This window comes from Crotalus tigris, unplaced genomic scaffold (assembly GCF_016545835.1).
Source record: "Crotalus tigris isolate CLP2741 ecotype Arizona unplaced genomic scaffold, ASM1654583v1 scf7180000020356.207472, whole genome shotgun sequence".
In the NCBI taxonomy this organism is placed as follows: Eukaryota; Metazoa; Chordata; class Lepidosauria; order Squamata; family Viperidae; genus Crotalus; species Crotalus tigris.
In genome coordinates, this window is record NW_024097983.1 from 172,501 (window position 1) to 196,185 (window position 23,685).

The 23,685-nt window shown below is 47.6% G+C and overlaps 1 protein-coding gene across 2 annotated transcripts in view; it reads right to left on the bottom strand.

Annotated features, from left to right (window-relative positions):
* Positions 1-18,104, bottom strand: part of SLCO2B1 (solute carrier organic anion transporter family member 2B1) — a 50,616-nt gene extending 32,512 nt beyond the window's left edge. The window contains exons 1-5 of one of the 2 annotated variants that reach the window (XM_039366789.1): positions 15,251-15,438; positions 12,686-12,848; positions 5,083-5,295; positions 3,714-3,812; positions 751-881 (exon numbers count right to left, since the gene is read on the bottom strand). In XM_039366789.1, coding sequence (XP_039222723.1) covers positions 751-881; positions 3,714-3,812; positions 5,083-5,295; positions 12,686-12,848; positions 15,251-15,346 — 702 coding nt within the window. In that variant the 5' untranslated portion in view covers positions 15,347-15,438. Of the gene's footprint in view, positions 1-750; positions 882-3,713; positions 3,813-5,082; positions 5,296-12,685; positions 12,849-15,250; positions 15,439-18,019 lie in introns of those variants that run through there. The other variant, XM_039366790.1, reaches the window with a different exon arrangement.
* Between the last annotated feature and the right edge of the window lie 5,581 nt (positions 18,105-23,685).

Consider the following 23,685-nt stretch of genomic DNA (forward strand, 5'->3'; position numbering starts at 1 on the left):
ACAATAGAAATACAGAATAGAATGCAGAATAGAATCGAATAGAAATACAGAATACAGTGGAATGGAATGGAATAGAATAGAATAGAAATACAGAATAGAATGCAGAATAGAATAGAATAGAAATACAGAATACAATGGAATGGAATAGAATAGAATGGAATAGAATGGAATAGAATAGAATAGAATAGAATAGAATAGAATAGAATAGAATAGAATAGAATAGAATAGAATAGAGCTGGAAGGGATCTTGGAGGTTTTCTAGTCCAGCCCCCTGCTCAACTTATACCATCTCAGACAAGTGACTGTCTAGCATCTTCTTAAAAATCTCCAGTGATGGAGTGCCCATGATTTCTGGAGGCAGGCTGTTCCACTGGTTGATTGTCCTCCCTGTCAGGAAGTTTCTCCTTAATTCCAGGTTGCTTCTCCCCTTGATTACTTTCCATCTGTTGTTTCTTCTTCTGCCCTATAGAAGAGAAGGATTGGGGGGGGGGGAAACCTATGCTATACCTGTGCATTTGGTTTTTCTTGCCTAAATGTGGAACCGTATTTTTCTCACTCATTGAATTGGACGGAAGACCCAGGATCTCAGCAAGTGGGACCTTGACGGCGGCCTTACAGGATCTCTTGTCATGGGTAAATATTTCATTTTCCAACGGACGAGGAAGCTCAGCGTTTAACGAGCCTGCAATTAAACTACCCCCAACTGGCTTTGGGGCAACGATGCTTTGACGTTCTCCGGTGGGTTCTTACCTCTTTGGGCATTTCTCTCGGGAAGAAAAAATACGGGATGGAGGCGATGGCCACCATGCTGGCGGCAAAAATGAAGCCCAGCCACCAGGCCCCAACCCATCGCGGATCCTTGTTGGTGATGTGGACCTCCGCTGAAACAAAAGAGAGAGGCACTAAGCCGGCTGAAATCACGGGTTAAACTGACTCGGTTTCCCAGATGTTCCGATCACCGTGGGGGAACTCATGAGTTTCCCAATCCTGTTCAACAGGCGGTCATCCGGATGAGTTGGACTACAGTTCCAATTTTTTTTTAAAAATATTTTTTTATTTTTCCAGACTCTCTCCCATACATATACCGTGATATTTATCAGATGTTAACATACATTCTTTTTACATTCATTTATAACAGTGGTTCTCAACCTTTTTAATGCCGCGACCCCCAACCGGTCGTAAGTTGAGGACTACTCAGCCGGTCGTAAGTCGAGGACTACTCAACCGGTGCAGCCCCGTTTGCAGAATGGGACTTTTGGCGGGCTCAGCAGGGCAGAGATAGCCTGGACAATTCCTATTGGCTTTTGAAAGCCAATAGAATTAGACTCTATTCAAGAGAGTCTCTTCTATTGGTTTTCCAAAGCCAATAGAATAAAAGGGAGTAGCACAGCTAAGGAAAAGGGGGGACAAAATGGCGGACTGCATTGTTTGGAGACCCCCGTGAAATGGTCGTTCGACCCCAAATGGGGTCCCGACCCACAGGTTGAGAACCACTGATTTATAAGATACTTTTAATAAAATGAAATAAATACATACACATGACCTTTTGGTGTTGCTCGCCCATTTCCCCTTTCACCGTATGCACACTCCTTCTCTACCTTCTTTCTCCCTTTCTTCTCTTCCCTACTTCCCTCTTCTTCCTCTCCTCTTCTCTTTCCTTCACCACTCTCCTCTTCTCCTCCAACCTTCTTACTTCCTTCTCCCCTCCTTCACTCTTTTCTCTCTCCTCTCCTTTCTTCCCTCTCATCCCTCTTCAGATACAATTCAGGGGTAATGTCTGAGCAACTCCTCTCTCCAAATTTTTCTATCTGTATTATATACAATAAGATTAATTTTCTCTTACATTAATACTTCTATTTATCTAGCCTTCTCGGTATATACTTCTATAAATATTTATACAACCTCCAGTTATTCAATACTGTGTCGCCTGGGTCTCCCTCTTTATCTGCTTCTTCTTCTTCCATCTAAACCAGTGGTTCTCCACCTGTGGGTCGGGACCCCATTTGGGGTCGAACGACCATTTCACGGGGGTCGCCAAACAACGCAGTCCGTCATTTTTTTCCCCCTTTTCCTTAGCTATGCTCCTCCCTTTTATTCTATTGGCTTTTGAAAGCCAATAGAACAGACTCTCTTGAATAGAGTCTAATTCTATTGGCTTTCAAAAGCCAATAGGAATTGTCCAGGCTGTCTCTGCCCTGCTGAGCCCGCCAAACGGTGCTGCACCAGCTGAGTAGTCCTCGACTTACAACCGGTTGAGTAGTCCTCGACGTACGACCGGTTGGGGGTCGCGGCATTAAAAAGGTTGAGAACCACTGATCTAAATTGATGTTAACTATCTTTTAATCGTATTCTCTTTTCAGCCAATCATAAAAAGTTCCCCAGATTTCATAGTAGTCTCACTCAGACTACAGTTCCAATTATCCTCCCCCCTCCGCATGGCCAGTTGGAGGATGCCATGTAGGAAACAACAGACTTAACTCTTGCTAGGAATCAGGGGTGTCTGTGGGAGGGGGTCAAAAGAGTCCAAATGGCCATCTGGAGGATGCCGTGCTGGGAACAGCTGGCCTATCACTTGCTAGGAATTGGGATATCCACAAGGAAGGAGGGTCAAAAGAGTCAAAATGGCAGCCCTAACCCAAATGCCAGTCTCCTTTTGATGTGCCTTGCAGATCTGACTGCCTGGTTGTAGCCACCATCTTGAATTTCCTACCCCTCTGTGACACCCCGTTAGGAAAGTACAAACGGGTTGTTGATGCCCACACCCAGCTACCCGCAGTGTGATTCTCTCCTGGTGTGTGAGGCCTCGCCTTCTTTTCTTTTCTGCAAGTTCTTTCTGCAATGTTTTTTCTGGAAGATGTTTCATTACCCAACTAGGTAACATCATCAGTGCTAGAAGGAAGAAGGAGCTGTTTGTAAACAAGTGGCTTGATGGCTGTTGTGCACTGTTTGTCTGAGTGGGTAATTCCTTGACTGGGCCAAAAAGGAAACAAAAGGTCACAACAGCAACCAACGCCCAGATAAGCAGAGTGTCGTGGTTCTGACAGATGAAACTCTTCAAAGAACTTTGAGGCACTGGTTACCTTAAAGAATCTTTATTTTGAGTAGCATAACATTGGCACTGCATAATTGAAGCCCCTCCCCTGAGCATATAGTATCAGAGCACAATTCCCTCCTCCAGTTAACAATCATAAATCACATTCTCCAATTAGCTTGAAATGCCGGCTTTCCCTCCAGTTCTCCAGCCCACCATTTCTTATCACCTCTTATTTCAACAACCTTGGTTCTCACACTAGGTTCAGCATTGTTATGTCTAGCTGAACTCTCATGCACCTTCCTCCCCCAGCATCATCTAACTCTAAAGGTAAAATATGGTTGCATTTCTAACTGTTGTCAAAGCAAAAACATCCGATGTTAGCAGCGTTGACACAGAGATTAACACCAAGATTAACAAGATTAAATCAATAATCAAGCAGTAAGCAATGCCCAGTCAAAGAACTATCCTCTCGGAGATACAAGCTAACATTAAACAGTAAACAAGAGCCTAAACAAGGAGCCAGCAAGAACCCTTCCACCAACAGTGACAAGGCAAGCTACATGTACGTAAACAAAGAACAAACTCTCTTCCAGCACTGATGATCATCATCAATTAGGGATATACTGTACAGGATTTATTTTCTCAGGAATCTGCCCATGTAGGAGGCTGGTCCACTCACCTGATGAAACTTTGTCAATGTCAACATAGAAACGGAGCATAAGCGACCCCAAGAGGAAGGCGATGGCAGGGCCAAGGGCGGTGGCAGCAAAAATAAAGCCTGGGCAGTAGAAAAAAAGAGGAATAATAACAATAACAACAATAATAATAACAACAACAACAATAATAATAATAATAATGTTGGAAGGGACCTTGGAGGTCATCTAGTCAAACCCCCTGCTCAGGCAGTTTGAAGTCCACAAGTTTGGGGACCCCTGCTTCAAACCATGGTCTCGTGCCTCCAAAGGCAAACCTGGAATATCCAAAACAACCTTCAAGATGCCATTTCCCAAGAGCAATAATAATAATAATAATAATAATAATAATGATGATGATGATGATGATGATGATGATGATGATGATGTTGGAAGGGACCTTGGAGGTCATCTAGTCAACCCCCCCCCCGTTCAGGCAGGAAACCCTATACCATTTCAGACAAATGGCTGTCCAGTCTCTTCTTAAAAACTTCCAGTGTTGGAGCATTCACCGCTCCTGGAGGCAGGTGGTTCCACTGGTTAATTGTTCTCACGGTCAGGAAGTTTCTCCTTAATTTCAGGTTGCTTCTCTCCTTGATTCGTTTCCATCCGTTGCTTCTTGTCCTGCCTTCAGGTGCTTTGGAGGATAGGTGGACCCCCCCACTTTTTTGGGGCAGCCCCTGAGATACTGGAAGGCCGCTATCATGTCCCCCCTCGTCCTTCTCTTCCTTAAACTAGACATACCCAATTCCAGCAACCGTTCCTCATATGTTCTAGCCTCCAGTCCCCAAAAACGGGACACCGCCGCACTGCAGGGTGCAAAAATGGGACACCATGCTCGGTATGTGAAAATGGGATGGCACCATGCCTCGGTGCGCAAAAACAGGCTAATGCTGCACCTCGGGGCACAGAAACGGGTGCTGTGCAGAGGAACAGGGCAGGGCTAACAAGTGTCACGCAAGCACTAACCCCGCCTTGTTTGCGTCACATGCGTGCTTGTTCGCCCCGTTGCGCACGTGCATATGCGCGGGCATAAAATGTTTGCCCCTGCCTTTCCCTCTCATCTGCAAAGAAAGCAGTGAGGGATTCTGGAAGCAGAAACTGGGCGTTGCTCAGAATTGGTCTGCAACAAACCAGCACCGTAGCATTTGCACATTGCCCAGCCCTGCCTTGGAGCCCTCGGGGTGCAGTCCTCTCCCTGTGGGTGGGTGGGTGAGATGCTCCTTTGGGTTTCTTCCCCTCCCCACCCCCATTGGGTCTCTTTTGAGCCCTTTAGTTCAACCCCACTTTTGGGGAGATTAGATTGGTGACCTCTGTTCTCGCGGTTTTCGTTCGTGGTTGTTCCTAGGAACGTACCTATGTAGAGAGGCGAGTTGGTGGCGCTGGCGTAGTCATCTATGTAGGAGATGCCAAAGGGCTGGATGGGCACCCCGCCGATGCCCAGCAAGGTCTGACCAAAGAGGAGCAACATCAGCACCACGTCGCTCTCCCTCTGGCGGTCAGCGCAGGTGTCGGTCACGGGTCCTTTGCGGTGTGGAAGACAGATATCGGTGGTGTTACTTGACGAACCTGGGAAGAGAAAGGCAGAGGCTGGGTAGACCATTCCCACAACGCTTCGAGCTGGAGAATTCCTTCTGCCCCAGTTGGGATAAGATAGCCCAGTTCATTTACCCCCATTGTACAGGGAGCCCTCGCCTTACAACGGTGCACTGAGTGACTTTTTGAAGTTACGACGGACCTGAAAAAAATGACCTACGACCGTTTTTCACACTTACCACTGTTGCAGCATCCCTACGGTCGGGTGATCAAAATGCAGACATTTGGCAACGGGCCTATCTTTGTGACGGTTTGTCGCGTCCTGAGTGTGCGTGCGTGTGTGTGTGTGTCTTGAACACCTTTTGCAACCTTCTGACCAGCCAAGTCAACAGGGAAGCTAGATTCACTTAACAACCATGTGACTAACTTAACCACTGCAGTGCTTCGCTTAACAGTGGTGTCCATGATGTAACACAACTGAATAACAGGATCACCGAATTGGCTCTGGAGGTCTTCTAGCAAGCAGAAGACCATATCCCATTTGAGACAAGTGGCTGTCCAGTCTCTTCTTAAAAGCCTCCAGCGATGGAGCACCCACAACTTCTGGTGGCAAGCTGTTCCACTGGTTAATTATTCTTGCTCTCAGGAAATTTCTCCTTGGTTCTCGTAGGTTGCTTCTCTCCAGGATTAGTTTCTATCTGTTGCTTCTTGTCCTGCCTTCAGGTGCTTTGGAGAAGATGTTGACCCCAAGGTTTCCAAGCTGAGCCATGCTGGCTCAGGAATTCTGGGAGTTGAAGTCCACCAGTCATGAAGGGGGCAATAGTTTCCCCATGCTGGCTGAGGAATTCTGGCAGTTGAAGTCCACGAGTCATGAAGGGGCCATAGTTCCCCCATTCTGGCTCAGGAATTCTGGGAGTTGAAGTCCACGAGTCATGAAGGGGCCATAATTCCCCCATGCTGGCTGAGGAATTCTGGGAGTTGAAGTCCACGAGTCATGAAGGGGCCATAATTCCCCCATGCTGGCTGAGGAATTCTGGGAGTTGAAGTCCACGAGTCATGAAGGGGCCAAACTTCCCCCATGCTGGCTCAGGAATTCTGGGAGTTGAAGTCCACCAGTCATGAGGGTGCCATAGTTCCCCCATGCTGGCTCAGGAATTCTGGGAGTTGAAGTCCAGTAGTCATAAAAGAGTCCAGATTGCCTACCTCTGAACTAGACCTACCCAATTCCTGCAACCGTTCTTCATATGTTTTAGCCTCCATTCCACTCATCATCTTTGTTGCTCTTCTCTGTACTCTTTCTAGAGTTTCCAGATCTTACACATACCCTTGTGTTTACGATTCTTCTAAGCAGATTTCCTTACTGCTCCTCACCTATAGACAGAAATCTTGCCAAGCTGAAGCAGATTATTTGCCCCATAAAAAGTAGATTCTGGGAACTGTTAGGGAGGCGCCCTCTTCACCCTCTTTCTCTGACACCTGATCTGAACTAGCAAGCTTCTTCTTATGTTCCCAGATGTCTCGTTCTAACATCAGTAAAAGCCACACATAGCTGTCAACCCTTCTGAGCAGGTTTGGGATCTACAAAAGGGATGTTGGGGGGGGGGGCTGCATGCTGCCCCTAAACCAGTGATGGCAAACCTTTTAGAGACCGAATGCCCAAACTGCAATCCAAAACCCACTTATTTATCGCCGGGTGCCAGGCGGGCGTGGCCCACTGGGTGGCTGTGGCCAAGGTGGGCGTGGTCGCTTCGATGTTGCTCGTGGGCAGGACTCCTGTGGGGGCCGGGGTTGGGGGAGATCCAGGGGGTCTCTGGCAAGTGGGGCGGTGGGCAGGGGGCTCATCCTGCAGGGTGAGGCGAGGCAAGGCGAGGCAGGGTAGGGGTGCCATTGTCGCAGGGCAAGGTGATGCAGAGGCCAGAACGGCTGCTGCCTGACACCATCGGACCTCGCACACAGAGGCCAGCGAGTGCACGGGGGCCGACGGTGTCCGTCAGCACCCACAGCCTGCTGGCCCCTCGACCAGCACACTCTAGGGCTCCGCAGCCCACTGCCAGCAGTTCAGAGAAGCTGCCTCTGAGCTCAACAGCCGGCCGACAGCTGAGGAGGCGATGCAGTGGGTCACGCCTGGGAAAAGGAGACCATGCGAGGCCAAGAGGGGTGGGACGGGGGGGAGGGAAACCAGCTGTGCTGGGATGCATCCAGCCATGTGGGATCTCAGCGAGTTAGCAGGCGGCTGCTTGAAGAGGCACAATTGCCATCTCTGGGGCATGGCGCACGTGCCCACAGAGAGGGCTCTGAGTGCCGCCTCTGGCACGTGTGCCCTAGGTTCGCCACCACTGTCCTAAACCATACTTCTTTTTCACCCCAAAATACAAAAGCTTAGAAATATTTGTTTTTAATTGATTGGTTTCCTATTTTGATTGTTAGGCCGGTCCGTTTCCAATAGTTCTTGAGCAGCTTGCCAGAAAGAAAGGCAAAGAATTAGGAGTCTAATCAATCAATAAAATTATAATATTTCTTACATAATTTCTTCTGTTTTATATGTAAGGAATAGAATAAATCAGGGACGTAATTATAGAATGCGGCTTTACAGGAAGACAAAGAGGTGAGTGGCTTAGTCATTTATTGTGTTGGACAGCTGGTTTGTCCCATCGTTCCAAATTTAAAATCTGAAAAAGCAGACCCGGTGACGAACCTGTCAAACTAGGTCCGTCGTCGTCCCGAATGAAGAAAGACGGGAACGCAGGAACGTAGTGCAAGTTAGGTAGTTTAATGCCTAACAAACAAAGTCAGCACTGGGAGTGGTTTGCTCCCAGTGCTTTTTATAACAGAAAGCATTGTAGGTGTCGTCGGATGCGGGGCGCCTGTGAGTCCAGAACCACTTGGACCTTAAGAGGGTCCATCTCCACCCCCCTTGCTGATATACCTGGAGGCCTCCACCTCCAGCTTCATCCGGGGCCACCAGAATTGCCGTCTTACGAGATGTAGGGTCTTTAGAAATCCGAAGGGCCCAGCTTCACCCCACCATCCACCCGGTTGCCTTTAAAAGTCCACTCGTCTGGCCCCAGCCCTGCTGAGCTCCGCCTCTCTGTCCAGCCTTCTGCCTGATTAAGGTGGAGCCGTTTGCTGCTGCATTGTGTTCCAGCTGCTTCAGCAATGGTGAGTCATTGCGTGCCTCGTAGCTCTTCCTCTTAGCATCCTGCCGGCTCCCGACGGCCAGCTGGTCGGCGGAGCTTCCGGGCCTGGTTCCCACTGCGGCCAGTGGACAAGCGAGGTGTCGGGGAAGAGCTGCAGCCTGGAACAGCGGTGGTGTGTCCTCTTCTAACTTCCCCCCACCAGCGAATGGCAAGCCCCGCAGGGCTTGACAGAACGTTTATGGAAAGCCATCCCAAAGGTGCTTTTCCCAAAAGGCCACCGGATTTTGTTTTTCCCTGAACGTGTTTCACTTCTCATCCAAGAAGCTTCTTCTGTTCTGACTGAATGGTGGAGGAGGAAAGGATTTATATCCCTTGCAGTCACCTGGTCGTTAGCGCTCTTCCTGAGGATTGCAGGAATATCTGAAAAGCTCAGGAGGATCTTCAACCAACACAACATACATGCATACTTTAAACCCAAGAATGCATTAAGACAGGAGCTTGTCAGTAAACAGACGCCGCTCTCTCAAAGCAGGGAAATAATTCCAGAAGCTTTTCACAGGGAGATAGTTAGGGTAAAGAGAGGGAAGGAAAGGTCTCACCCGGATCTTCCACAGTGGTTCTTTATGCTTAGATGTTCTTCTGACTTTCGGCTGGTGTGGCTAAGTGATCGGCCATGTTAATTGCTGATCTTTTCTCCATCAGCCCTAAGGAGCTGCCTCGGACTACAGAAGGAGCTACTGCCCTTCCGTGGTCAACAACAGTCATCCTCATTGGTAGTCGCCCCTCCAGTGTAACTTTCCACCTTGTTAAGGGTCTACCGGCGAACGGAAACTGGCCGGCGAAGAGACAGTTCTCTCTACACGACCGCTAGTGCCCCGATCCAGAACCGGAATAAAACTCCTGGACACAAACTGAGCGATGTGATATACGCAGTACAGTGCAGTGAGATATGTACGGCTCCATGCATTGGGGAAACAAAACAACCACTTCACAAATGCAGGGCACAATGTAGGAGAACAAATCCATCAGGATGAGATTCCGCAGTCCGTCTGCATTTGAAAGACAAAGGTCATGCTTGTTGCGGTTCCGTGCCAGCCTGTGATCCCAGTAGTTGGGAATCAGAGGAGGAGGAGGAGGAGGAGAGGCCTGGGGAGCCATCAGAGCCGGAGGGAGCCTCTGATGAGCTGCAGGACTTACAAACTAATGAAGAGGCTGGTCCTTCCACTCGTGATCCAGCTGCTGGGAAGCTGAGTCAGACTTGAAAGAAGCACAGCTGCAAGACCTCAGAGATGCTCGAGTAGGACAGAGGGAGGCAATGAAGCGACTCCAGGGAAGGAGGAGAAAGCAGTGAGAAGCCACGCCTTGGGGGCTGCGTAACAAAAAGGGAATGTGTGGGCAGGGCTGGTTGCTGGAGGCAGCCATTTGCAAAGAACTTCAGTGTCAAAAGATCATGATCTGTCTATTTTGCCTGTTTGACTCGTGCTCCATTTTGCTTTTGGACAAGTGTTGGAAAAGTGTTCTGTTGCTTTGGTTTTCTGGGACAATTATCAGGTCTGCAACTCAAATAAAAAGGGTTTATTTTCCAGTCCACTGTTAAAAGAGGGGTTGTCTTTGTGAAGTAACAAGGACGTACATAGGCTGGGACAGAACAATGCTTTTGAAGACAGCAAAGTCCACATACTGGACAGAGAGGGCCACTGATGTGAAGGAGGGATCAAAGAGGCCATCTACACTAAGATTGAACAGCCCTCCCTCAACAGAGGGGGAGGGAGACAGCATCCTCTATCTCCAATCTACAACACAGTCCTTTCAGCAGTTCCATGAAAGCTCTACACCCATTTGCACTATCCAGGGCACAGATAAACCTCCAAGAGGCATCAAAGATTCTCAGAAACTCGTGCAACATATAAACGTAAAGAAAAGGAGCAACAGAAGAAGGAGGTTAAGGAAGCTTCACAAGTATTGGTTCCTGAGTCTGTGGGAGAAGCAAGATTCATAAACTTTTTGGAGCAACCTTTAAGGGCAGATTTTAAAGCACTTCTTTCGAGGTTTATGGATAAGAGAGATTGATAAGGAATGTGTTTATTGTGGATGGAATTGGTTATTGGTAAAGATTTAAATATGTATAAGGGAATTTTAATGTTTTAAGTAATGTTTAAATTTGTGTTTTGGAGGGAGTTTATAAAGAATGATGGATAATAATATAACTATGATATTTGAAAATGTTTAGAGTATATTACAATGTGTTTAATGATTGTAATTATAAAAAATATTTTTTTTGGTTTTTTTTTTTATATTATTATTATTTTTAAGAGAAGATAACTTGTTTAATTTAATGTATTTAGATTTGCTTAGGACTTATATGTGTTTTAAGTTTTTTTTTTGATAGGAGAGAAGATTATGGAGATCGAATGAAAAATTTTAGATAAGAAGTTTAAGTTTAGCAACTTAAGGACTATTCAAAAGAGTATTTAGTCTTAATGGTATAATGAATGTTTATATGTTTATTTTTGTGTCTTAGGATAAAGAAAGAGGGAGAGATTAGATTTTATATTGTATGTATAGATATCTAAGGAGTATTTAAAGGAACATTTTGCTTTAAATATGTATAAGGGAATTTTAATGTTCTAAGTAATGTTTAAATTTGTGTTTTGGAGGGAGTTTATAAAGAATGATGGATAATAATATAAGTATGATATTAGAAAATGTTTAGAGTATATTACAATGTGTTTAATGATTGTAATTATTATTTTTAAGAGAAGATAACTTGTTTAATTTAATGTATTTAGATTTGCTTAGGATTTATATGTGTTTTAAGTTTTTTTGAAAAATTTCAATTAAGCCTGTACTCAGCTCTGGGAAGGTTGGGGGAGGGTATGGGAGGTTTGGGGAGGTGGGGGAGGGCATGGGAGGGTTGGGGGGGTTTGGGGAAGGGAATTGCTTTGTAAAATTTGAAAATTTTCAATAAAAAAAAAGATTCTCAGAAAGAGCACTAACGCCCAGATGACTGCAAGAAATATAAATCCTTCCATCCTCCACCATTCAGTCAGAACTGAAGAAGCTTCTGGGACAAGAAGCGAGATGTTGTCAAGGAAAAACAAAGAAAGCCCAGTTGCTCCTTGGAAAAGCGCCTTTGGGACAACCATGACCTGGATCAGGGGTCGTCAACCTGTGGGCTGCGGCCCATTACCGGGCCATGGACTATTAGCCACCGGGCTGCCTGAGTGCCTGGCCAGTGTGTGCATGTGCGTGCGCGCACACAGTCCCACTCTTGCAGGTGTCCACTCACGCAAGCATCACCATAGACATTGCAGGTGTTCGCGACCCCACTTGCACGAGCATTGTCATGAGGATCTCAGGTGGTCTCATGCGAGCATCGCCACAAGCGTTGCAGGCGTTCAGGGCCCAATTTACACAAGTGATGTGGGCATTTGTGGCCCCATTTACTCGAGTGTTGCCACAAGGATGGCGGGTGTCCGTGGCCCCACTGATGTGAGCATCGCAGGCATTTGGGGCTCCGCTTGTGCAAATGCTTGTGCCCCCACTCATGTGAGCAACGGGTTTTCGTCCACGCGCACGCACATGTTGTGATTCTTTGCCAGTCCGTGGATCCGGCAGCTGAGTCTGAGGACTCAGAGGAGGAGGAGGAGGAGGGGCCTGGAGTGTCATCAGAGTCAGAGGGAGGCTCTGAGGAGCTCCAAGATTTACAGTCTGACGAGGAGCCCGGCCCCTCTATTCGTGCTCAGGCTGAGACACAGCTGTGCTGGGAGCCTGAGTTGGATAGTGATGAAGAACAGCTGGGACAAATCCTGGATGCACAAAAGTGCAGGCAAGAGACGAGAGTAGGACAGAGGAACGCAATGAGGCGGCTCCAAAGGCAAAGGAGAAGGCATTAGGAAGCCACGCCTTGGCTGCATAATAAAAGAGAAGGTGAGGGGGGCATTGGTTGCCGAAGGCAGCCGTTCGTGTTGAGGATTGAGTTGCGATGTACTGTGTTTGTTTTTCCTCAAGTCTGTGAGTAAATCAACGGGGTTTGGGTTTGTCCTGCGGTTTCTGCCTGCTTGATTTGAAGAGGGGTTTTCTCCTTGTGAACTTAACAAGGAGCTCAAGAAGGCTGGGGCAGAACAGCACGTGCATGCATTCACACACATACACACCCCCCACACAAAACCATCCCTTTTTTCCCCCTCTCCCCTGGTCTGGGCCGCCAGCCCCCCCCCCAAATGTTGGGGAACTCCGACCTAAGTGACAGAGAATCTCTGTAGATATTTCTAGAAGATCCTTACCAGAAACGGACTGATCGTATTCGTAAGGGGGCGAGACGAAATGTGGGAGAGAAATGACAAAACCGGCCACGGAAACGAGGATGGCACCGCAACCGATGACCCGGGGTCTGTGGAGTCGGCTGCCGAAATAACTCACAAAGACGATGAGCATCGTGTTTCCAATCTGATGGGACGAAAGAAAAGGTGGGCAGATCCTTACGGAGGCTGAAGAAGCTACATCTTTATGAAAGCCAGCCAGTCAGATCAAACTACGAAGGCGGTCACGTTTTTGAAAAACAAAAATAATAATAATAATCTTTTAAATCGTTAAATCATCAAACTCATTACATCGCCATATCGTGAACATCGTCAAAATCGCACAATAGTAAAAATCATCCAGATTTAAAAATCATCCAGTTGTAAAAATCATTAAATCGTCAAACTCGTTCAATCGTCACATCGTAAAAATAAACAAATTGTAGCCATCATCCAATCATAAAACTCATTAAATCGTCAAAACCATCAAAGCATAAAAATCATCCAAGGGTAAAAAAATCAAACTCATTAAATCATCTGAATCATTAAAAAATCAAATTATCAAAATCACCAAATGGTTAAATCGTAAAAAAAAAAAATCACATCATGAAATCATGAATCCAACATCAATCCCTTGATGGTGAGGTGGACAGCGTGTAAATTTAATCAGTAATCAATCCATTAATAGTTTGTACTAAAAAGAAATGATGGGCGTGGTTATCACTCCTTAGAAAAAAAATTTTTTTTCACTCAGGATCCAATTACTCTTCTTCAATATTATTTTAATTAGTGGCTCTTTATAGAATTAGATTCACAAAAAGGTGTACATCGTGTTCCAGCATACTCCTGGGAGGACAATAGATCAATCCATAAATACTGTGGGAAAAATAATTTCTTATTATGAAATTAAAAACAAAATAGAATAGGGAATCCTTTCATTAAAAAAACCCCCGAAACTACTTTATTGAAAATCTGGAAAGCAGTGATAAATTGCTTTTTTTTATTACAGTGAAAGTTATATTAAAAAAGGCAAGGGGAATATCTGCAGGGTCACGGTTAAGATTATTGTCCACATCTTCAATTCACTCCTACGGAATTGGATGAGGCACACTCCTATGATGTTATCTGGGAAGAGTTTGATCTTTTTGGTCCCAAGGAAGTGGACAGGATCCTTGGCACTCTGAGTGCAGCCCCCTGGCTTTTAGATCCCTTCTCCTCCTCCTATACTACAAACCCCACTCCCTACTAGCACTGATGGTGTTACCTAGTTGGGTCATGAAACATCTGCAACAAAAAAAACAAACTCAGACAGCACTAAGGACCCCACAGTTCTCCTCGTTCTCTATCACCAGTCTTCCTCCTCCTCCTCCTCCTCCTCCTCCTCCTCCTCCCTTCTAGCACTGATAGTGTTACCTAGTTGGGTCATAAAATGTTTGCAAGAAGACCACCCAGCGCAGAGGGCACCAAGGACCCCACAGTCCTCCTCCTGCTCCCTCCCTCCCTCCTCCTCTTCCTCCTTCCTCCCTCCCTCCCTCTCCTTCCTAATTTCCTTCTCCTTCTCCTCCTCCTCCTATTCTACAAACCCCAATCCCTACTAGCACTGATGGTGTTACCTAGTTGGGTCATGAAACATCTGCAAGAAAAAAAGCAAACTCAGACAGCACCAAGGACCCCACAGTTCTCCTCCTTCTCTATCACCAGTCTTCCTCCTCCTCCTCCTCCTCCTCCTCCTCCTCCTCCACAAACTCCACCCCCTTCTAGCACTGATGGTGTTCCCTAGTTGGGTCATAAAATGTTTGCGAGAAAACCACCAAGCTCAGAGAGCACCAAGGACCCCACAGTCCTGCTCCTGCTTCTCCTCCTGCTCGTCCTTCTCCTCTTCACAAACCCCACCTCCTTCTGATGGTGTTCCCTAGTTGGGTCATGAAACGTCTGCAAGAAAACCCCCAAGCTCAGAGATAGTAGTATTGTATGGACGTGCAGTAGAGTAGTTGCCAAAGAATCCACAGTCCTCCTCCTCCTCCTCCTCCTCCTCCTCCTCCTCCTCCTCCTCCTCCTCCTCCTCCTCCTCCTCCTCTCCATGAACCCCACTCCCTTCTAGCACTGATGATGTTCCCTAGCTGGGTAATGAAATGTCTGCAAGGAAACCACCAAGCTCAGAGAGCACCAGGGACTCCACAGTCTTCCTCCTCCTCCTCTCTCCTCCTCTTCCTCCTCTTCCTCATCCTCTCTTCTCCTCCTCCTCTCTCCTTCTCCACAAATCCCACTCTCTTCTAGCACTGATGATGTTCCCTAGCTGGGTAATGAAACGTCTGCAAGAAAACTGCCAAGCTCAGACAGCACCAAGGACCCCACAGTTTGACCTACAGATATTCTTGTCTGTTGGCAGTATAGAATCTAAGATTTAAAGGTTAATGTTTACATAGATTAACAGTAGCCGAAATAGTACGGATAGCAGTTTACAACTAGCAATGCAAGCCATATTGCAGGGGTCGTGCAGTAGAGTAATGGCAAACAAGAGTAAAGAGTTGCCGGGGCTGACAGGGGTACCTCGTGGAAGGAGGCCACCATGCCAGATGTCTGGCTGGACAGACCGAAACGCCTCTCGATGGTGGAAATTGAACTTTTCATGTAGCCGGATGTCATGAGCTGGGAGAGCTGCAGGAACCCGTGGCAGAAAACGAAGAACTGCAGGGAAGAAATGGTGAAAGGTCAGAACCACATCTGAACCCACCTGTTCTTGGGCCCTCCAATAAAACAGATTCATTGTCAAAACAAGAAGTCCTTGACTTAGAACCACTCATTCAGTCACCGTCCAAAGTTATATAATGACACTGAAAAAAGTGACTTGCGATCAGTGTTGAAAGAAAAACCAGGTCCAGTTCCAAGCCGGGAATAAAATGGAGACTGTTTGAGAAAGAAGGTTTAATGACGAGCAGAGCTAACAACAGCATGTAGTTCTGGGACAGCTGACAAATTGATTTGATGAGTGCGAGGATTTTTATACCGTTTTTACAGCATTTCGTAATTTGGAGGCTTGCTTTGTATGCTTTTGTTATTAGATTCATTTAGCTTCTTTCGTAAAGGCTAGCAATGGGTCTAAAATACTGGATTCCTTGGGTTTTAATCCTGTCAAACAAACAGAACCAGGAGCTAAATTTTGCTGAGTTCGGAGAACCGGATGAATGTATACTGCGTGGATGCCACTTCCGGAAGTCCGTTCTAGGCCTGGGAGGCCTGGAGGAGGCCTCCCAGGCCTAGAACGGCCCACCGGAAGTGCATGGATGCCACTTCCGGAAGTCCGTTCTAGGCCTTGGAGGCCCAAGCCTGCATCCAATAAGAGAACCGGTTGTTCAGGTATTTGAATCCCACCACTGGGGTCTAGTACCAGAGCGAGAAGATGGAGATGGGTGCTGTTTTGGCATTAGGCCTCTTTGAGGTCTGGTAACTCGGAGACCAAGGGGAGATTTTTTTGAGGTCCTTGGTGCTCTCTGAGCTTGGTGGTTTTCTTGCAGACATTTCATTACCAAGCTAGGAAACATCAACAGTTTTGTAGCAGAGCTGGAGCAGTACTAGATAGCACTGATGATGTTACCTAGTCTTCAAAAAACCACCAGGCTCAGAGAGCACCAAACACCCCATAGTCCTTCTCCTCCTCCTCTCCACAAACCCCCCTCTGTTCTAGCATTGATGATGTTACCTAGTTGGGCAATGAAATGTCCGCAAGAAAAGCAACCAAGCTCAGAGAACACCAGGAACCCAACAATCGTCATTGTCTTCCTCCTCCTCCTCCTCCCCCTCCTCCCCCTCCTATTCTTCCTTCTCCTCCTCCTCTCCGCAACCCCTCTCCCTTCTAACACTGATGATGTTACCTAGTTGGGTAATGAAATGTCCTCAAGAAAAACAACCAAGCTCAGAGAACACCAGGGACCCAACAGTCGTCATTGTCTTCCTCCTCCTCCTCCTCCTCCTCCTCCTCCCCCTCCTATTCCTCCTCCTCCTCCTCTCCACAAACTCCCCTTCCTTCTAGCACTGATGATGTTACCTAGTTGAGTAATGAAATGTCCGCAAGAAAAAAAACGAAGCTCAGAGAACACCAAAGACCCCACAGTCCTCTTCTTCCTCCTCCTCCTCCTCCTCCTCCTCCTCCTCCTCCTCCTCCTCTTCTTCTTCTTCTTCTTCTTCTTCTTCTTCTTCTTCTTCTTCTTCTTCTTCTTCTTCTTCTTCTTCTTCTCCTTCTTCTCTTCTTCTCCTCGTCCTCCTCCTTCTCCTCCTTCTCCTAACCACCCTCCTCTTCTTCTTCTTCTTCTTCTTCTTCTTCTTCTTCTTCTTCTTCTTCTTCTTCTTCTTCTTCTTCTTCTTCTTCTTCTTCTTCTTCTTCCTCCTCCTCCTCCTTCTCCTCCTTCTCCTAACCACCCTCCTCCTCCCCTCTGCAAACCACACCCCCTTCTAGCACTGATGATGTTCCCTAGTTGGGTCATGAAACATCCGCAAGAAAACCACCAAGCTCAGAGAGCACCAAGGACACACACACACCCCAGGTTGCACCCTGAACTACAAATATTCTCTCCTATGAAGTTATTCTGCAATGCCTTTGAAAGCTGAAGCCACTGTATGTGGTTGGGGGCCATTTCATGATTAAGATGATAGCTGCGGACGCTTTGATTTTCGCTGTATTTCTACTCGGCTTTAGCTGCATTGTGTGACAATTTAAGGGCTGCAAAGCAGAAGGCTTTGATGTTGGCTATATATAAGTACGAGGGATGGATGGATGGATAGATCTATAGATGACCTATAGATCAAATAACACTCCTCCATCACAGTTAGGGTCAGAGGCAGTGGCAGTAATAGCAGAAATATGTCCTTTCTGCCTCTACTCAAGGACAATTTCTTCACAACGCTTCTCACAGGTTAAATAACGGCCTCTCAAAATGTCTTCCCCAAAATAGGACTCAAGGAAGTTAAACCAATCTCTGAGTTTCCCCCATTTTTTACAGAAAAACCACTTAGTAAAGCACTCCAGGAAAACCTTCTTATTTCCAACCCATCGTTGACAAACCTTGCCTCCGGTCAGGAAGGAAAGCAGCCAGGAGCACACAACTATTGTAAGTGTGAAAAAGGGCCACCCGACTCCCTTTTTTTCGGGGCCGTTGTGACTTCGAACGCTCACTCAATGAACCGTTGTAACTTGAGGACTCGCGGCAGACGTACAGCGGGCAAAGCGAGGGATGACCGCTCAAGCTCACAGATTCAAACTGAAACCGCTCTTCCTCTTTGGAGCAACGGGGATGACGTAGCCAGGGCTGACTGTGTACTTACTTTGACCGTGTAAAACGGATTTGAGTAGTAAAATCTCCCAAACGGACCTCGGCTTTTGTCCGCCATATCCTCACATCTGCTCCGTGTCTCTGTGGAAGAGAAATGAAGCTGGTCAAGGCTCAGAAAAAATCCCGGTCTTTGGTTCACTTCGATGGGCAGAGGAGAAGGGGAACGTCTGCTGGGCAAGGAGTACAGAGAGTCCTCCACTTACGGACACAGTTGCCCCCATTGTTTCTGTGGCTCGGAGAGACATTGGCCGTTTTGCCCCATTTTATGACCATCCTTGCCACAGCCGATAAGCCAGTGGTTCTCAACCTTTTTAATCCCGCGACCCCCCCAACCGGTCGTAAGTCGAGGACTACTCCATCGGTCGTAAGTCGAGGACTACTCAACTGGTGCAGCACCGTTTGCAGACTCAGCAGGGCAGAGACAGCCTGGACAATTCCTATTGGCTTTTGAAAGCCAATAGCATTAGACTCTATTCAAGAGAGTCTATTCTATTGGCTTTCAAAAGCCAATAGAATAAAAGGGAGTAGCACAGCTAAGGAAAAGGGGGAAAAAATGGTGGACTGCGTTGTTTGGTGACCCCCGTGAAATGGTCGTTCGACCCCAAATGGGCTCCCGACCCACAGGTTGAGAACCACTGCGATAAGCGAATCACTGCAGTTATGAAATTAGTAACACGGTGGTTAAGTGAATCATGGCTTCCCCATTGACTTTGCTTGTCAGAAGGTCACAAAAAGGGGATCACGTGACCCCCCCAGGACCCTGAAACCGTCATAAGTACATGCCAGTTTCCAAGCATCTGGATTTTTCTCCATTCAGTGATGGAGCGCCCACGACTGCAGTAGGCAAACCGTTCCATCTGTCTGCTTGTCTGTCTGACTATCTGTCATCCATCCATCCATTCATCCATCCATCCATCCATCTCCATTTTATCTGTCTATCTTTCATATGTGTCTGCTGCCTTGAGCACGGGTTGGACTAGAAGACCTCCAAGATCCCTTCCGGTCCTAGGATTTTAGGATTCTATGAGATAGAAAAGATACATATGAAAGATAGAAAAATAAGATAGATAGACGATAGATGGATGGATGGATGGATGGATGGATGGGTGGGTGGATGGATGGGAGGGTGGGTGGGTGGATGGGAGGGTGGGTGGGTGGATGGATGGATGGATGGGTGGGTGGGTGGGTGGATGGATAGATGGATGGATGGGTGGGTGGGTTGGTGGGTGGATGGATGGATGGGTGGATGGGTGGGAGGGTGGGTGGGTGGGTGGATGGGGGTGGGGGTGGATGGATGGGTGGGTGGGGGGTGGGGGTGGATGGATGGGTGGGGGGTGGGGGTGGATGGATGGATGGATGGATGGGTGGGTGGGTGGGTGGGTGGGTTGGTAGGTGGATGGATGGGAGGTGGGTGGATGGATGGAAGGGTGGGTGGGTGGATGGATGGGGATGGGGGTGGATGGATGGGTGGGGGGTGGGGGGGTGGGGGATGGTGGATGGATGGGTGGGGGGGTGGGGGTGGATGGATGGATGGGTGGGGGGGTGGATGGGAGGGTGGGGGGATGGATGGATGGATGGATGGGGGGTGGGGGGGTGGATGGATAGATAGATGGATGGGTGGGTGGGTGGGTTGGTGGGTGGGTGGGAGGGTGGGTGGGTGGATGGGGGGTGGGGGTGGATGGATGGGTGGGGGTGGATGGATGGATGGATGGATGGGTGGGGGTGGGTGGGGGGTGGGTTGGTAGGTGGATGGATGGGAGGTGGGTGGATGGATGGGAGGGTGGGTGGGTGGATGGATGGGGATGGGGGTGGATGGATGGGGGGGGGTGGGGGTGTATGGATGGGTGGGTGGTGGGTGGATGGGAGGGTGGGTGGGTGGATGGATGGATGGGTGGGTGGGTGGGTGGGTGGGTGGATGGATAGATGGATTAATGGGTGGGTGGGTTGGTGGGTGGATGGGAGGGTGGGTGGGTGGGTGGATGGGGGGTGGGGGTGGATGGATGGATGGGGGTGGGGGTGGATGGATGGATGGATGGATGGGTGGGTGGGTGGATGGGTGGGTGGGTGGGTGGGTGAGTGGGTTGGTAGGTGGATGGATGGGAGGTGGGTGGATGGATGGGAGGGTGGGTGGGTGGATGGATGGGGGATGGGGGTGGATGGATGGGTGGGGGGGTGGGGGTGGATGGATGGGTGGGGGGGTGGGGGGGTGGGGGGGTGAGTGTATGGGTGGGTGGGTGGATGGATGGAAGTTTGGATGTTTGGATAGATGGATGTTTGGATAGATGGATGGATGGATGGATGGATGACAGACAGACAGACAGACAGACAGACAGACAGAGGGAATGGCCTGCCTACTGCAATTGTGGGTGCTCCATCACTGGCTGTTTTTAAGAAAAGATTGTCTGGGATGGTATAAGCTCTCCTGCCCTGAGCAATGGGCTGGACTAGAAGACCTCCAATGTCCCTTCCAGCTCTGGGATTCTAGGATTCAGCCACAGCATCTCCTCCATCTACACTACATGGAATTTCTGGAAGCTGTTCCTACGGCCACCATTGCAGGAACCCCAAAGTTCACGCCTCGGTGTTCCTCGACAGCTTTAACCCGCAGCACAAAAGCTGCTGTCAACAGAGACCCATTGACACAGTAGGCTTTGTTCCCCTTCCTCACCCCTTGTAATTCCATTTTCTCCTGAGCACGGAGAAACAGAGAGGCTAATGCAATTTGGATGGCATTTATGTTGTCAAGCTTGATCCTGTCAAGACAAGCAGAACTGAATTACCCTGTTTGTTTTCTACGGGCTTGGGAGAAGAAAAAAGGAGCAGGAATCACAAATCGAGGTGCATGAGCTGTTTCGTGTCAGCCGACCCTTGTAAATAGTTTTCCTCGGCTTTTGTGTAATGAGTTGTGGCTGTTGCACGCTTTTCCTCCTTGGCCGGTTGTATCCATGGAGGCCGGGGCTGAAATGGACACTTCATATCTGTTCTCTTCTTCGCCAGCTAATCCTTGCAGAGACTTAAAGGTTGAATGAAACCAGACCCCAGGATAGGTTCCTTTTGAAGACTCGTGCTTCCTAAGTCTTCCATCTTTCCTCCCAGGCATTCCAGGAAAGAGGGCTGTTCGTTGCCTGCTGTAGCACAAAGTCACTTTGGCTCCTGACAGCCCACGTTTCTGGCCCAGCAGCTTCACAGCGATCCCTGCTCACCAACATCAAGGGGGCACTGCTCTACAAGGCCGCACTTGGAAGACTGCGGGAATCGGGTATGTCTGGAATGGAATGGAATGGGAGTAGAATAGAATAGAATAGAATAGAATAGAATAGAATAGAATGGAATGGAATGGAATGGAATGGAATGGAATGGAATAGAAATACAGAATAGAATAGAATAGAAAATATAGAATAGAATAGAATAGAATAGAATAGAATAGAATAGAATAGAATAGAAAATATGGAATAGAATAGAATAGAATAGAATAGAATAGAATAGAATAGAATAACAGAGTTGGAAGGGACCTTGGAGGTCATCTAGTCCAACCCCCTGCTCAGGCAGGAAACCCTAGACCATTTCAGACAAATGGCTGTCCAGTCTCTTCTTTAAAACCTCCAGTGTTGGAGCATTCACAGCTTCTGGAGGCAGGTGGTTCCACGGGTTAATTGTTCTCACTGTCAGGAAGTTTCTCCTTAGTTCCAGGTTGCTTCTCTCCTTGGTTAGTTTCCACCCGTTGCTTCTTGTCCTGCCTTCAGGCGCTTTGGAGAATAGCTTGACTGCCTCTTCTTTGGGGCAGCCCCTCAGATACTGGAACACTGCCACCATGTCCCCCCTCGTCCTTCTCTTCCTTAAACTAGACATCCCCAATTCCAGCAACCGTTCCTTAGGAAAAAGTGCCCACAGATATTGTTTGAAAGCGTTTCCCGGGATTGCCCCCAGACTGTGAAACCTCCAGTCAAACTCCAACTGGTTATTGTGATTAAACTGACTGTGCAAACATCAACAAATTACTCGCATGCAGCTAATTAAAAAAAAAAAGGGGGGGGTGAATGAACCTTCACCAGCCCAGCTTAATTATCCTGCCTCCCCTGCACATAAATTACTTTTCAATACTCGGGTGGAGAACTATTCCACGCAGAGCTGCAAATTCATCTTGGCTGCAATCTTTGGCTTCCCTTGCAGAGTGGAACATAAATCTCAGAGCTTGTAGGAGTCATCTTGACGAGGAAGCCACACTGCGGCTTCTTTTTAAGCATCACTTCACGCTACAGCGAAACCATGAAAAGCTGTCTAACTGTAATAGGGGGAAAGAGTCATAGGAGTTCGTGGCTGGGCACAATTCATCTTTTGGGCTATCGTCCATAAAGTCCTGTTCCTTTGAGACCAACAGAAACAGAATAACACAGTTGGAAGGGACCTGGGAGGTCTTATAATAATAATAATAAAGTTAGAAGGGACCTTGGAGGTCATCTAGGCCAACCCCTGCTCAAGCAGGAAATCCTAGACCAGGGGTAGGCAACCTTGGCTCTTTTGTGACTCGTGGACTTCAACTCCCAGAATTCCTGAGGCAGCCACGTTGAGGGGAAAGGGAGAGTTTCCAAGCTGAGCAATGCTGGTTCAGGAATTCTGGGAGTTGAAGTCCACAAGTCATGAGGGGGCCATAGTTCCCCCATGCTGGCTGAGGAATTCTGGGAGTTGAAGTCCAGGTGTCATGAAGGGGCTATAGTTTCCCTCATGCTGGCTCAGGAATTCTGGGAGTTGAAGTCCAGGTGTCATGAAGGGGCCATAGTTTCCCTCATGCTGGCTGAGGAATTCTGGGAGTTGAAGTCCACAAGTCATGAGGGGGCCATAGTTCCCCCATGCTGGCACAGGAATTCTGGGAGTTGAAGTCCAGGTGTCATGAAGGGGCCAAAGTTTTCCCCATGGTGGCTCAGGAATTCTGGGAGTTGAAGTCCATGACTCTTTTTTCTTTCCTTCTCTCTCTTTATCTTGCACTCTCTCTCTTTCTCTTCCTTTTTTGTTCTTTATCGCTTTCTCTCTTTCTCTTTCTTTCTTTCTTTCTCTCTTTTTCTTTTTCTTCTTTTTTTCTTTCTCTCCTCTTGTTCTCTTCCTTTCCTTCTAGAGCGTCACTCCCTTTCTCTCTCTTTCTTTCCTGCTCTTTCTGTCATTGTCTCTCACTCTCTTGCTTTTCTTTCTCTCTCTCTCTCCTTCTCTTTCTCTCTTGCTTTCCTTCTGTCTCTTTTTCTCTTTTTTCTTTCCTTCTCTCTCTTTATCTTGCACTCTTTCTTTCTGGACTTTATCGCTTTCTCTTTTCTCTCTTTCTCACTTTTTTTCCTTCTTTTTCTTCTTTTTTCTCTCTCTCTTGTTCTTTCTTTCCTTCTGTGTCACTCCCTTTCTCTCTCTTTCTTTCCTGCTCTTTCTCTCATTGTTTCTCACTCTCTTGCTTTCCTTTCTCCCCCCCTCTCTCTCTAACAGCTATTTTGGGTGTTTGCTTGCTAACATTTATTTTTTAAAAAAACCAAACTATACTTTTGCTAACAGAATCGAACGAGTGGGTGGGTTGCTCTGATCTGGATAGAGGTACTTAAGTGGAAATATGCAGGTGCAAACGAAATAGGAAATCGCCTATAGGAATTTTCCGACAATCAGGAGACTGAAAAAATAGGGAAT